Source organism: Talpa europaea (assembly GCF_964194135.1).
Source record: "Talpa europaea genome assembly, chromosome: 14".
Classification (NCBI taxonomy): Eukaryota; Metazoa; Chordata; class Mammalia; order Eulipotyphla; family Talpidae; genus Talpa; species Talpa europaea.
In genome coordinates this window covers 16716975-16731863 of record NC_140082.1, presented here as the reverse complement: position 1 = coordinate 16731863, position 14889 = coordinate 16716975, and the positions used below count along the sequence as shown (strand labels likewise).

The 14889-nt window shown below is 43.1% G+C and overlaps 1 protein-coding gene across 3 annotated transcripts in view; it reads right to left on the bottom strand.

Annotated features, from left to right (window-relative positions):
* The window catches only part of TTC28 (tetratricopeptide repeat domain 28), a gene marked incomplete at its 3' end in the record, with an annotated part of 577903 nt that overhangs the window by 80592 nt on the left and 482422 nt on the right, over positions 1–14889 (bottom strand). For all 3 annotated transcript variants that reach the window (XM_084254147.1, XM_084254149.1, XM_084254148.1), the window contains exons 7-12: positions 12881–14222; positions 11082–11605; positions 7636–7745; positions 5195–5324; positions 2867–3085; positions 791–968 (exon numbers count right to left, since the gene is read on the bottom strand). In XM_084254147.1, the coding sequence (XP_084110273.1) occupies positions 791–968; positions 2867–3085; positions 5195–5324; positions 7636–7745; positions 11082–11605; positions 12881–14222 (2503 nt within the window). The remainder of the gene's footprint in view (positions 1–790; positions 969–2866; positions 3086–5194; positions 5325–7635; positions 7746–11081; positions 11606–12880; positions 14223–14889) is intronic.

Here is a 14889-nt window from a genome sequence, read left to right as displayed (position 1 = left end):
GTATCTCAGGATTTTCATGATTACAAATGAAATCATTCAAGAGACAAGCAGATATGTTTGACTACTGACACCAGCTAATACAGCAGATGCTCTAACACACAGATCTTTTTGATCTGTGGACCACTGGGTGGACAACTGGGACACCTGGAAAATCAGGTCATGTCCCAACTCAAGTGACCATCTTATTTGATTTTGCTCAGAAGCAGGGTGCTTGTAGGAATTATTTTCCATATGTGAAATAATCAATTCTGATAAAATGTTTCCATAAGCATACAACTTTTGCTAATCTTTGCAAAAAGAACTCTATTCTTGATATTGGGAATTCAACTTCCTTCACCTAAAGTCCCCAACACACAGACCTGTGCATAGATGCTGCCATTGGTGCAAAATTACTCTCTCTAGTAGGCTTTCAGCTACAGACAAGAAAGCTTATTAGGAATCTGTTTATAACCAAAAAAATCATCTCGGTTTTAATTAGCTGGTATGTTAAACTCAAAGTCATGTTTATGTTTAAACATTCCCAAAACCCTCCTTAGAAAATGGGCATGTCTGATGGCCTTCCCTGCTTGACAGGAAATTATGGAAAAGAATAAAGATTGCCCACCAAAGGTTACACACTCCAGAGGCACATATCCATTTCTGCTGCAGCAACTGTGAACAGACTAAGCACAAAAGTGTGAATAGCAAAAAGATTTCTTCTATTAGCTCAAATAGGATATTTATAAAAGAAAAGGAGGAGGAAAAGCAACAGCCACCCTGAGCTTGTACCTGCAGATGCGCTTGGAAACACTGCACTACTTGCCTGGAGTAGTAGGACTCCACCCCCAGGGCCTCCCGCACGCTGGAGATGTGCTGCTCCAGGGCCGAACAGGTGGCTGTCGGAAGGGCTGTGTTGTTGCCAGACTGGAAGTCACTGGAGTTTTCTGCTGTGTTATCACCTAGGTAGTGTTCATGAAACTTCAGAATTCCTGAAACAACACAGGCACAGTCAATGTTATTTTGGATTGAGGGAGGGGAAATGGAGGGCAGACATAGGTAGGGATGTTGATGTTATGTGACCTTTTTGACTAGCTTATGGTCCTCTAAACCATAGGAAGAGATTCTGAAATCCGGCATCTCAAGAGATCTTTCAGACATTTGGTCAGTAACCTGTTAACTGCTCTTACCATCAGTCTGTCACTTGAAATCAGGGAGTTCAAGATTTTCACTTTTGGCAACATGTTCAGAAGTCCCCTTGAATGACGACTATGTATTTCTTAGACGCACAAGTTAGGGAAAGTCTCCTTTCAGAAATAGTGTGTGAGCATGCCAAGGTATACTCTCCCCAGAAACTGAAATCTCCAACAAAAATGTAACCAGTCATAAGGAAACTTGTTACTCAAAGACCTTTCATTTCACAAAAGCATATCAAAATAAATAGTCTACAGACCAGATAAAAACATCCTAAACCACTTTTAAATAAGGTGTATTGATCAATGCTCATTAATGGATTAAAGGAGAAAAAATGACAGCTGCATGAAACAGGCAATCCACAGTGGTTCTCTGGCAATAAGCATAGGACATATCCTCAAATGGTAATGAGGTGTGTCGGCTTTGGAAAATGCCGGTTCTCTCTGATTGGAATAGAGCCCCAGTGAAAGCTTCAGAGTCTCATTAAAAGCAAAGAGGAACGGAAGAGAAACAATAGGAGCCTCATTATACTTGGCTCATTATTACAAGGATTTGGATATACTGCCTGTCAAATGTCCCCAAAACCTAACAGTCACAGACAGAAGAGTTTGATACTTCTGTCATCAGCCATGTTCTCAGGGGTATAAGTGCCCCTCTGGGAACTGAGGAGCACAGGAAGTCTGCTGTGGCTGACATTCACCAAGTCACCATGAACAACACCACTTACAATCTGTACTATAAAAAGGTCACTGGTAAGAATCTTCTTTGTGGACAGGCCATAAAAACATGAAATTAAGGAGGAAAGATTATAAAAATTAGTGCCAAGGCACAGAATGCACAGACACAATTACTCTGAACCCAGCAAGCATCAGAAGTTGTCATCTAGTCATTACTTTTTTGAAATCAAAGGGATAGAAACATAATCAAAAAAATTCTATCAATTCTCCCTGGAAGTTGAACTTTTTGGAAATTGGCTTACAGATATTCAAGAAATCCAATTTTTAGGATTCCCAATTATAAAATCCACTTCCTCAGTCAATAAACTCTAATTGGATCTGGTGTGTCTCCAACATGGTAAAGCCATCAACATTTTATTATGCAAAAAATATGGCCCTAACAGCTAATTAGTGTTTCTGTATTTAGTGAAACTGTTACAGCCTGAAAAGTTAATGCCAATTTAATCAAAGGGATTTTTTTTTACTTCTGAAATAGATTTACAACAGAATTTGTTAAAAATAGGTTCTACTAAACTCAGAAATTTCAAGCTTAACACTTCATTTATATACAGTGATAGAGTTGCCATTATCATTTTATTCTCCTTAGCTTTATCATGACAAAGAGTCACAATTATTAAATCATATCTCGAAAGCACTCGTTAGGACTTGCAGTCATCGCTTTATTAGCTAATGAACAACAGTTTCCTAAAATAGGGCTGCTAGTGAAATTAATCCTCCTGTCCTTAGTCTTCCTTGATAAATGTTTCCACATTCACCAGCAAGGAGCAGCAATTTCTTGGGGGAAATGAGAAAGCTGGGCTGTCTTATTAATCGTATGCCCTACCATAGGAGATCTGCTGTGGCTGAGGTTTTACTGAAAGCAGGTATCAGCTCCTGAGCCTGTGATATGGTAATGCACCTCTTCCACCTCTAGTCAGTCTAATGTCTTAATCATGGATTCCCATGGAAAGAGATCTTACCTGCCCCAGGAGCAAGCAGCCAGCTGTATAGGTAACCTGCAGCCAGGGAATAGTAAAGTATTAGTCCCCTTTGGCCATTAACCATCTCTAAGATCTGATCTATGGTGACTGGGGAGTAGGGGTCAGAGTCCTGTTGTCCTGTTTGTCGTTCTACCAGAAGATCAGCAAAAGCCCTTGTCCGTCCTCTTTCTGCCACAGCCAAAGCTTCATCGTGATGGCCTAAAAAACAAAGGGATAAGCTGAGGAGTCCATAAAAAGTGTGCTTACTCAGAGAGGGGATCAGATACAGAAAGCCTGGGCAGAAACCCCACTGACTCTGTACTCGGGTGTCTTGCATAGGTTCAGTCACACTGTTTCAAATTTAATCTCCTGCTTCAGATGATGGGTGGTTTCCATGTCATAAAACCCCACATTTTCAGATTTCATGCTACCCTAAGCCATCAGACCTTCCCCGTCCCCTGTCTTGCAGCCATACCACAAGAGAGCACTCACCCTCAACCCTGTCCATTCTCTGTTCCGCACACTAAATGGCTCCCCATTCTCTTGGCTTCTGATCGCTTTCACTTGGCTCTAGTTACTCTCACTTCCCTGCTTATCTTTGATTCTGACTTGGCATTGGCAGATGAGTCCTTCAGGACATGGTTCCTGGTCATCTTTGTATTTTTCCTTGATGCAGCACCACCATGTATCACATTGTCCAATCCCATGTTCACACTCCCCCCCAAATTATACCTCTGTGTCTTATATACACTGGTCCCTCTGCTGGGTGTGTCTTTCATTTTCCATAGACCTTGCCTCAAAAAAAGAAAAAAAAAAGGATACTAACAATGATAAAGATTGAGCGCTACAATTGAAGATGCCTGGGAGGTACAATTTAGCCACTATTCATACAACCGGTGATACTATCACTGTGGAGCGGGTATCTCATCCCATCCTGGGCCCCACAGACCTTCTCCTCTCTCTCTCTTCTAGTCCCCCTGCACAGAGAGTTTAAGCTGCTAGGTCTCTAGCTCTTTGAAATCTCTTTTTTTTTTTCCCAAGCTTTTCCCATTTTTCAGTACAACTTCTAATCCCCTTTCCTCTAAAAAACTAGTCTGTAATCTAGCCTGAAAGCTAATGAGCAAATACAAGAGCACACAACGTATAAAGCAACATGCTTTCAAGTGAGGATTATTTGGAAGTGCTGAAAAGCATAATGCAGAGGATTTTTTGGTGTCAAAAGTATAAATATGAAAGAGTTGCTAGAACTAGGGTCCAAATAGACAGAGACAGGAGACCAGATGTTGCAGCTCCGACAGCATTTCAAGGATGCTTTGTTTCCTGTGGTTCGAGTATCACTAGAAAGTGGGGATTTATGTGTGTGTATGCAAATGTCTTCTTTTACTCTATTAAGTTATTAACTGGAACAGCAGGGATGATTTCTGTGCACACTGGAAAATCGGCCCCAAAGTGCTAGACAGACTTAACACTGTGATTATAATAGATAATAAATTGTAATCCCAGGCAATGAGCACATTTATAGATACATTTTTTCAAGGGAAGTTTGCACATTCATACACACACAGAAAAGGATAGGTTATTAACAAAGCCTCGATGTTCAACTTCAAAGACATTGTTAGTTCCAATGAATAGCTCCTCAACCCAAGTCCTGGGCCGGGAGAAGTAGTCTGGAGAGACGGATAGGCCTGAGAAGTGGCAAAGGACAGGGGAGGCGCAAGGGAGGGAAGATGCACGCTGCCCCTGTACCACACAGCACACGCCTGGGGAACATGCACTGACAATGTCACAGTCTAGATGTTAGACCTAGGGAGCTGAAAACATTCACAAAGCATCTACTAGAGAGCAGCAGCAAGAGACATGTTGCAGAGGAAACAGGGAGGGCCCAGACGTCTTTTCGGGGGTCTCCCTGCCAGCTGTATTTACAGTGAAAGATAACCTTGGGAGACACTGGGTTCAAGCATCCCTGCTTCTAGTATAGCTTCTGTTGCTCCTGGTCAGCCTGCCACACTGCTTTGTTTCCAGAGCACTTGGGTTTCTTCTACCCTGGTACCAACAATGCCAGGACTATACACATAGAATTCTGACTCTTGACAGACCTCAGTTTACTTGAGCTTGAGAAACAGGCCTTCTTATAGTTGATCCCTAGAGCTGGCACTTACCACAATAGGTGTTGTACAAGTATTAGTTGAATAAATGAAAGAATGTTTATGGCTAGATTGTGGTTATGGCTTCACAGTTGTAATGAAGTACGTTTCATCACCATGATGGCTGAAAAAGACTCAGACACAAGGGAACACACACCAAAAGGGAAGCCCCAGCTGTCCTCACCTAGACTGACAAGCACCCGCTGCAAGGCCTGATAGGACGATGTCTGCAGGTCAAAGAGGGAGAGTTTGTAGTCTGTGCTCAGTTGTGCCTCATGTCGGATTGTTTCAAACAAGGCTGATGCTCTGTAGAGCTGCAAGTAAGGGAAAAAGTTATTATTTGTTCCCCCAAAACCACTATTCAGCTCTTTCCTGACAAGAGACAATATTGTTCACATCTTAGTGCACAACCTAAAAACTTTTTATTTATTTATTTGTTTGTTTGTTTTAAAGATTTATTTATTTATTTATACAAGCACTGGGTACAGTCAGAAGCACAGGAAGGTGGGAGAATTCACCAGAGCCAGAGCAGGGAACAGAACAGGCAGACCGACGAAATACACTGCTAAGGGGAGCAGCGGGCGCGGCAAGAGAGGTCTGCGCGCCATGTGGGACCCTCACCAGATCGAACCCGTGCCGCAGAGGTTGCGGCAGCTTCGCAGCCCAGCACTCAACCGCTACACCACCAGGGGAGGCCCTAAAAACTTTTTCTTAAAGGGCCTCCCCTGGTGGTGCAGGTGGTTTGGCGCTGTGCTGTGAAGCTGTCCGCAGCCTCTGTAGGACGGGTTCAATCCCAGCCGGCCGGTGAGGGTCCCACATGGCATGGCAGACCTCTCCTGTTGTACCCACTGCTCCCCTCAGCAGTGTATTTCGTCAGTCTGCCTGTTCTGTTCCCTGCTCTGTCTCTGCTGAATCCTCTCACCCTCCTGCACATCTGGCCTGTACCCCGGTTTTGTGTAAAATGAATAAATAAATCTTTATTTCCATGTAGGTCTTTGTAGATCGGTAAAGGCATTTTACTATACCCAGTAAATTAGAGTTCATGTAAACATTTCTTGATCTAAAACACAGGGGTTATAAGCTTATAAAGTCTGAAATAGTGTAAAAAAAGTCAGATATCAATTCAGTCAAGTGCTGATTTTTTATTAAAACAAAATCAAAAGCCTCTAATCACTACCCTATGCCTCATGGTGTGGAAGGACAGGAGTATGAACAGGTGTGGTGAAGGTAGGCTAGAAACAGACAAGGCTGGGGAGAAATGAGATGAAGGCGGCCACCTTCTTAGAGCATAGCTCTGTGCCAGCAATCCAGTGCCACAGAGGGCAGTCAAATATTGCTCTCCACAGCAGTGTCCTAGGGTCAGGTTTTCACTGGACCAGCTGCATAGAAGTCACACCCAGTTACAGGCACATCCTCGAGACCAGACACTGAACGTTTGAAAAGAGACACAGTCCCACTGCAGCCATGGTTTCTGTATCAGTGAGACCAGACTTTTCCCCCCTGATATTTATATGTTGAAAATACATGACCAAATTTTAAGTTCACATACATTTTAAAAATAGAATTCTAAGACTAAGAAACTGGGAGAGAGGGATGTATTCTCAACTCTGCACCAGTTTAATGAATGACTTTTGGCAAGATATAGAGTCTCACACTCTCCTCTATAAAGGGAATGGCTAACATCCTACCTCATGGGATTATCTGAGGAATAAATTCAGTGAGTAAAAATACTTAGGAAATTGTAAATACTGTGTCACACAAACTTTAATTTTTAAAATCAGGACATTAGAGAAGTAATTCTGTAAATCAGGGTTACAGTCTGAAAATTAGAAAAGAAAGCAGCCACTAATCCAGCTATTAATGCAGTGCTGATTTTGATTAAAACAAACAAAAGCACGCTCTTCTTATCAAGTGTCTGTAATTTGCCACAGTCATGCTCCAATCCTTCTTTTAATAGTTTACAAAGTAAAATACCACAACATTCCAGGAAATTATGGCACAAATTCAGTCCTGTTGTGGTCTCAATTCCTGTGAGCAACTCTGGTAGGAGCTTTTCCCCTGGCCCTTGCCCCTCTGCCTCGCACAAAGTCCCCCACAGGACCTCCTTCTATGTGGCCTACACACTTTGAGACTGCTTTGAAACGACATCCCACAGCTCCTCCAACCTAAGAGAGGAAGTCATAACTCTAGGAACTCTCCAATCTCCACAGCCAGCACGACAGGGACTTCTCTTCAACTACATGCACTAAATGGAACATGAATGTGTGTGTGCATGGAGGAGAGAGACTTATTGATACATTTAGAAACCTACAAAGACATTAAATTCAGACATGGATTCAGTCATTAAATTCAGTCTATCATAAAATATGTACAAATTCATATTAAGTTTAATGAAGAACACAATACATAACACAAGAATTCCAAAGAAATTATCAAGGAATCTATTATATAAGAGAACAAGAATCTTTACTACAGTTCAACACATGCTGGCTGATGCAAGTTGAAAATATGTCTATCAACCCAAAGGTAAAAGTTATCCTCTTTTGGAAAATGACATTATTACTTGGTCATGGAAGACCTCATGCTTCTGGAAACAAAATCTACTTGGGGCAGGGTTCTGCTCACCTGGTGTTGGGCCTCCTCCAGGTTCCCACTAGCCCAAAGAGAAAGACCAAGACCATGGCGAATTTTGGCTTCATCTTCTCTTCGGCCCAGTTGCTCAGCTAACCTTAAACCTGAAATCAGAGAAATTTTAAGAGCGGATAGAATTTTTAGAAAACATAGATTCCACTCTGCCAAAGAGTTCTAGAGGTTAATTCAACCTAAGGTATATAAATAGAATGTTAGCACAGTTAGATGAAATGCAGGGCAAGAGTAGAATCAGCCAAGGCAGAATAAGCATCCTCTTCAAATTCTATGTTGGTAGTGACCTTTTAAAGGCACTCCAAGCTGTCCCAGCAAGAGTTCAGGTGATGAGTATCAGCAGGAGACAGGTTTGCAGGGCAGGCAGAAACACTGAAACAAATGAAACCTAACCTGGCTGCCCTCCCAGATGTGAAATCCCTAGCTTTGCAAATGAAAACTCCTGGACTATAAATTTATCTAACCAATTCTTTGGCTGGCAAAAGCTTTTCCTGATGGTTATATAGTCCAGCACAGAAGCTAATACTTTTCCCAATCTCACACGCACAGCATCCTATCTGCATTAATGGGAGACATATATGATGTCCTCCTGACAGAAGAATGCTCACATTGCCTGCCCCTGCCTCTGTTACTGATGCTCCTGACACATTTCACGCCCAATCTGTGTTTCCTTTAAGGCCGAGACTTTGATGTACCTCAGCGGGGTTGCCGAAGAAGTGCTATTATGAGTTGGAAAACTTAAATGAGACTCTCCTAGTTCTAATGGCCTTCAGATAGGCACCTGCAGTTTGGGTCACTTACCCACAGCAAGCTTCTGGATTTCAGGACACCAGCAACCTCCAGGGTTTTGTGGGAACCAAGTATGAGGGCAATCACTTACTGTATTGGCCACTAAGCAGTTCTCTGCATCACTCTGCTCTCATTATCTAGCTCTCTGTACACAGGAGTCAGCTCATGCAGAAGACAGCATAAAGACTCCCACACCATGACTGTGCTCACAAAGGAAGGTCTTATTTTTCTTAATCTAATTCAAGGTGGATGGGAGCCTGCCTCTTGGCATGCTGGGCCTATGCAATTTCACACTTTTGAAAAAGAATTGAGTCAGATAAGAGACTAATAAAATCGATACTCAGGTTCAAGCTTATAAAATGTTATGCCTTTAAAAATGTACATAATACAGAAAATTACAAGTAGCATTTTAAGTTTAAATCATGTTACTGGATAACAAAAATAATAATTGCAAGTTATTGATATTTTAAAACACCTCATAGAACAGAAACACAAATGAAAGAAGGGGTTCTTGGTTGATACTAGTTGCTTTAACTTTCAGCAAGCTAACTATATTCATTCTTCAATAAATCTATCCCTGTTTGGTCTGAATCTATGAATTAGAGGTAAAATTAGTTAAGGTAAACCCACCTTAGAAGGTATGGTCTGTGGGAGCAGGGACTTTGTTTTGTTTCCTGCTGGACCCACAGCATGTAGGACACTTCCTGGCTGATGGCAGCAAAGAGCTAAAAGCACATTGGGCAGACACGGTATCAGTCTTGCCCCAACTTCTACCTGCTTCTGCCTCTTAGGAGCTAGACACACCCAGTCCACCCCTCCTGAAGCCTGGTATGCCAGGAACTGGTTGCTTAACTCAAAGTAAGTTGCTATATTGTTCTAGGTTCCCAATACAAATCACTGGGAGAACTTGTTAAAAAGACTCAGACCAGGCCCTCTTGTGAGATCCTATTGCACTGGGGTCAACTGAGGATGACCCATAGGCCCTTCTAAAAGTCAGGAGAATGAGCAGCAAGCTGATTTTTGACTCATGTAAAAGGGTGTAGCCTCAACTTAAAGCTCTCAGAAAGGGTCTTCCAGGTGTCCTGCACTTGTACCAACTCAGTGCTCATGACAAGGGGTGTCTGCTTTGGCCCAAAAGACAATCTAGGCTCTCTGGCGGGGCACATACACAAAACAAACACTGTGGAGATGATACAGTAAGATTTTAGATAGCTACAAAACTTAAAATTACAAGAAAAAATGAAATTAAGTTTTCCATTAATATAGAACTATGCTATAACGTCTCAAGCAAAGTAGCTGCTTTGTGGAATTTAAATTTAATAGTTTTCACAAATTAACTAAAAACCACCCCCAGTCTGTTGGAATTTTACCACAGTCAAGTTTCAGGAAACCAGAGCATACTGAATGCACTGGGGCAGAGTTCCCACTAAGCAGGGGTCACATAAAGTCAGGGCAGTGGCCCCCAATCTCTCATTTGCAGGCCAGAGCAATCCTGATCTGCAGGAAAGTCAACCATCAGCCTCTGGCCCAGTCTCCACTTTGTTTCCTGTCTCCCTCTCTCCTGGCTTCCCAGCTGGGCTTCAGAAGTGAAGGGGACATGACTGTCACATCCTTGCTCTGTTCTTGTGAGGTTAGAAACTCCACATATGGTCTCATGTGATTCCTGGGGTCAGAAAGCCTAGGCTGAGCCCCACTCCCCCACTGACTGATCACACGGTCGGGATCAAGCCACTGTAATTCTCCGAGCCTTAGGTCACTTAGTTGAAAACGGGAATCAAACGATACATCCCTCAAGGTTACTGTGAGAATTAAATCCAATTAAATAAGTTCTATATACAAAGAGCCAAGAACTTAACAGCTGCCATTTTACCCTCCCAGAACTGGAGGATGCATGTGACCATGTGAGGGGAAGGGCTTTCCAGTGCAGAAAATCCCATCCCAGTGTTAAGAGGTGGAGGGTAAAACACTGCTGTGCAACTTCTGCCTCGTGAGGAAGGATGTGTCCAAGGACTGAACTGCATGGGCGCTGACAGCAGAAGAGGAGGAGAAGCAGTCACTTTCTGGGCCTGCCTGGAACAAGACTACCATGGCACCATGGCACCAGGAGAGCACTGTGGGTAATGAGCATTGGAAAGGAAGTCTGGCTAACTGCCCAAGTGACCCTCAGACTGATGCTTCTGGACTAGACCTCGGACACTACAGCAGAACTAACTTCCTCATAGTTTTGACAGAGTTAAGATCTTTTTAGAGGGACTTGAAACAAATGGGTATTTTTTCTGATTTAGGTCCTTATATTTTATGTGCTTAGATATCTACTTACTTGATTCATCATGTGTAAGAATGTGTTATTTACTCAATACAGGGCTCCGAAAAGCAAGGATAGCATCAGCTCCCTGGGCAGCTGGCTAGCAGAGGAAGACAACCTGGGTAAGACATTCTGGATGGAAGATGGAAGGCCATAGTACTAGCAAGAGACATGCAGCAGGGACCACTGTACTAAAATGGCAGTGATCATGTGGCCTCTAAGATCTTCCTTCTAGGCAGATGTGGCCACTCAGACTATGCATACCCCCTCCTGAGTGGACTCTGAACTTAATCTCAGAGTAGAACAAGAGACTACAAGGGACCTTTTCACTTACCTTCCTGTAAGTACATGACTGCCTGGGAATAGTTCTGCAAAGCATGATGGGTCCTTCCAAGGCTACTATACGACACCGTCTTGGCCACCAAGTCATTCATCTGTGCAGCAATGCTCAAGTGCTGTTCTTGATAGACTACTGCCCTCTCAAAGGTGCCCAGAGATTCATACGTCAGTCCTAGGTTCCCATAGGCTCGACCCTGACATGTGGGGTTGTTGGTTTCCTCTGCAATCTGCAGATCGAGCTGGTGGTATTGCAGGGCTGTATCATATTCCCCCATCTGCTGGTAAACGCCCCCCAGGCCACAGGCTGCATCACTCTCCAGGGCTCGGTCTTTCATCTCTCTAGCAATGTTCAGCTGGCGTTCAAGGCAGGAAATGGCTTGTTCGTAATTCCCTAATTGGCTGTGCAGACTTCCCAGCTCTCCATAGGCCTGGGCTTTATTAAAGGCCTCCCCAAGCTCATGGGCAACCACGAGCCTCTTTTCAAAGCACACAAGGGCTTGCTGCAAGCTCCCCATTGCCCTGTGGGGATGTAGACAGAAAAGCAATGATATTATTTTGTGCAGGTGCAGACATGCTAAAGCCCCTGAGAAAATGAAAAACATTTGTCACTGTCATTTACTATAGAAGCTCTTAACTCCTCTTCTAGCTAAAATCTATCATGTGCCCTTAGAGTGAGATACAGGGGAATTTCATAATCTGGAAAGCAATTCAAAAGTCATCCCTTAGTGACCTTCCCAAGAGCTTAAGATTCAATGGGATATACACCCCAGAGGAAACATAAAATATATTAATAGGCACAATGATAGCAAGTGAACTGTTTGGTTCTTCAGGCCTCCCAATTTCCACTACCGCTTAGACTATGTTTTTGAAATCACTTTACAATAGCTATAAATCCTTCACCCTGAGCTTCTCAGAGCACTCTGTGGGTGATGATTTAGTTTGACCCTAGCCCTTCCTCCACTCCAGGAGCCCTAATCCTCTGCCTATCTGGAAGGGCCGTATATTCTGCAGACACAGTCACTTTCTTGGGTTCCCCACATTCAGAAGAAAAGCACCTTGGCCCAACAGTGTGTCTTTTTGTGCTGTTAAAAGATGACATGATAAAAGTGGGAAGAGCATGGATTTTGGCAGCAGACCAAACCAGTTGGGGCATGTGAATTCCTTTCCTTAAGCCTTAGTTTCTGGATTACAGTAAATCCTACATCCCATAGCAGATGATAATAAATGTACAGTAATACAGGATTGTCATAAATATTAAGCAAAAGACTGTGTAAGGTGCCCAGCATGATGATGTACATGTTTATTCACTCCCACCATTATGAGGTGGCTTTCCCAAAAAACAACAAAATGGGGTCCACATAATTGGTAGGTGTAGGCATAATATTAACAAACACCTTGAAATGTTGTGGGAAGTGTTCTGAAAAGGTCAGTTAAATGGGTTTGCTCATCTTCCCCCATTCCTATGATCTCTTTGATCCTGCTCATTAGGATATAGTAAAAAAGTCACTGAATTTGGAGTCAGAGAGCCCTGGATTTGACCCTATGCTGTCCCTTTTAAGCTGTGTGATCTGTGTAACTTGACACATCTTGGGCTTAGTTTCTTCCTCCATAGCATAGTGTAAAAAATATCATCTACGAAATTCACAGACTCATCAGAAGAACCAAATGAAATATGTATGAAAATGATTTGTAGTTAACAAACTGTCATGAAGACAGAACATTAGGTTCCTATTACAAAGTCACAACTGCTCTTTGTATAGGTTTATCCACCACATCCTACTGTGTCATTTTTACCTGTGTCCATTTCCTAGGCCCCGGTAAGCCTTGGCTTGGTCTTGCATGCGATTCAGACTCTGGGCAACAGATAAATACTGTTCATAGTACTTGATAGCCTCCTCATAGTCCCCCAGGGCCTCATAGCAATCCCCCAGGTTTCCGTAGGCCCGGCCCCGGTCAAGCACAGATTCATTTCCACTTAACTGCTGCAGCATGGCCAACTGCTGTTCAAAGTAGCCAATGGCCTCTTCCATCACGTTCATGTTCATTTTTGTGATGCCCATGTTGCCATAGACCTGAGCTTCTAGACTTGGGTCCTTCAGCTTCTGTCCTAGATCCAACTGTTCTTCATAACACTTGAATGCCATCGTGTATTTTCCAAGGGCCATGTAGACAGCAGCCAGGTGCCCGTGAGCTCGGCACTCCCCTGGCAAGTCACTCAGCTCCTGATATACCTCCAGTTCCTGTGTGTGATAACCCAAGGCCTTGTCATGTTTCTGGATCATCCGATATGCAGTGCCCAGGGCTGCATATGCACTGGCCTCCAGTCTTCTGTCCTTTACATGATGAGCTAGGCCCAGCTGTTGCTCATAGAATTTTATCGCACCATTTATGTCTTTTTTACAGATGAATATATCACCAAGGTTCCCAAGGGCTCGAAATTTAGCCTGGGAATTATTCAGGGACTGGGCTAGGGACAATAGGTACTTCTGACACTCTTCAGCTTTGCTAAAATTCAGTAGAGCCTTGAATGCTAGGCCTAAGTTGCAGTAAGCTTTTGCTTGGCTCAATTTGTCGTGAAGGTCTTTGGCCAGTGCCAGATCCTGCTCATAGTATTTTACTGCTTCCTGGTAATTTCCAAGGCAGTAATGGGCATAGCCAAGATTGTGGCAGACCTTCCCCTCTCCTTCCATGTCTTGAAGGTCAGGAGCGAGCCGAAGGTACTGTTCATAATAGGGAGCAGCCTGGACATATTCCCCCCGAGAACAATGGAAGTTGCCCAAGTTGCTGAGGGCACGGGCTTCGCTCTGGATGTCACGCAGCTCCCGGGCGATGTTCAGATGGTTTTGGTAATGCTGCAGGGCCCGGTCATGGGCCCCTAGGGCCTGGTAGGCCACAGCAAGGTTCCCGTGTGTGGAGGCCTGTGAGGCACGGTCATTAACTTCCATGGAGATCTGAAGTTCTTGTCGGTGGTACTTGACTGCCTGGTCATACATGCCCAGGGCATTGTAGGCATTGCCCATATTCCCATAGGCACGGCCCTGAGCGGCATAATCACTAAGCTCCTGGGCGATGCACAAGTGTGTCTTGTGGAGTTTCAGTGCAGTATCATAATCGCCTTTCATCTGGTGTATGATTCCTGAGAAAGAGGATAAAAGAAAAAGGTTGAAATAACTGATTAGCAACCTTAAAAAATGTAATTTGCAACTCTATTTATACTCAAATACAATCCAGATGAATTAAAGAATTTAAAATAACAGAAGGTAGAATTAAATATTCTCCTGAGGGGGATAGTTTTCTAAGCTTTGAAGTAACAGAAAAAAACACTGACAGATTTGAGTACAAAACTATATTTTGTAATTTAGCACTAGAAATATATATCTAAAATTAAAAAGCAAACACACAACACGGAAAAACATATCATACGTCTGTGAAAAAATTCAGTAACTGTTGTGAGTAAAAATCTCAATTTACCAAAATAGGCAAAGAATAGTTAAGTGTGAGCAGACCATTCACATTCAAGGAAATACAAGGGTAACCACAGGGGAAAAATGCTAATTTCTTTTAATAAACAAGGAAATGCAAAATAAAGCAACCATGAAGTACCATCTTACTTCTACTAAATTAGCAAACAAAAATTTAAGCAATGCCCTATACTGATAAAGTTGCCTTTAAGTTGGTTAACACATCAACTGCTGGACATAACCTGGAACAGCCTTTGGAGAAGCAGTGTGGCAAGAACCACAGACATAGTCTTGCTCAGACCCTGCAATCTTATTTATGGGAATGTATCCCAAGGAACTCAT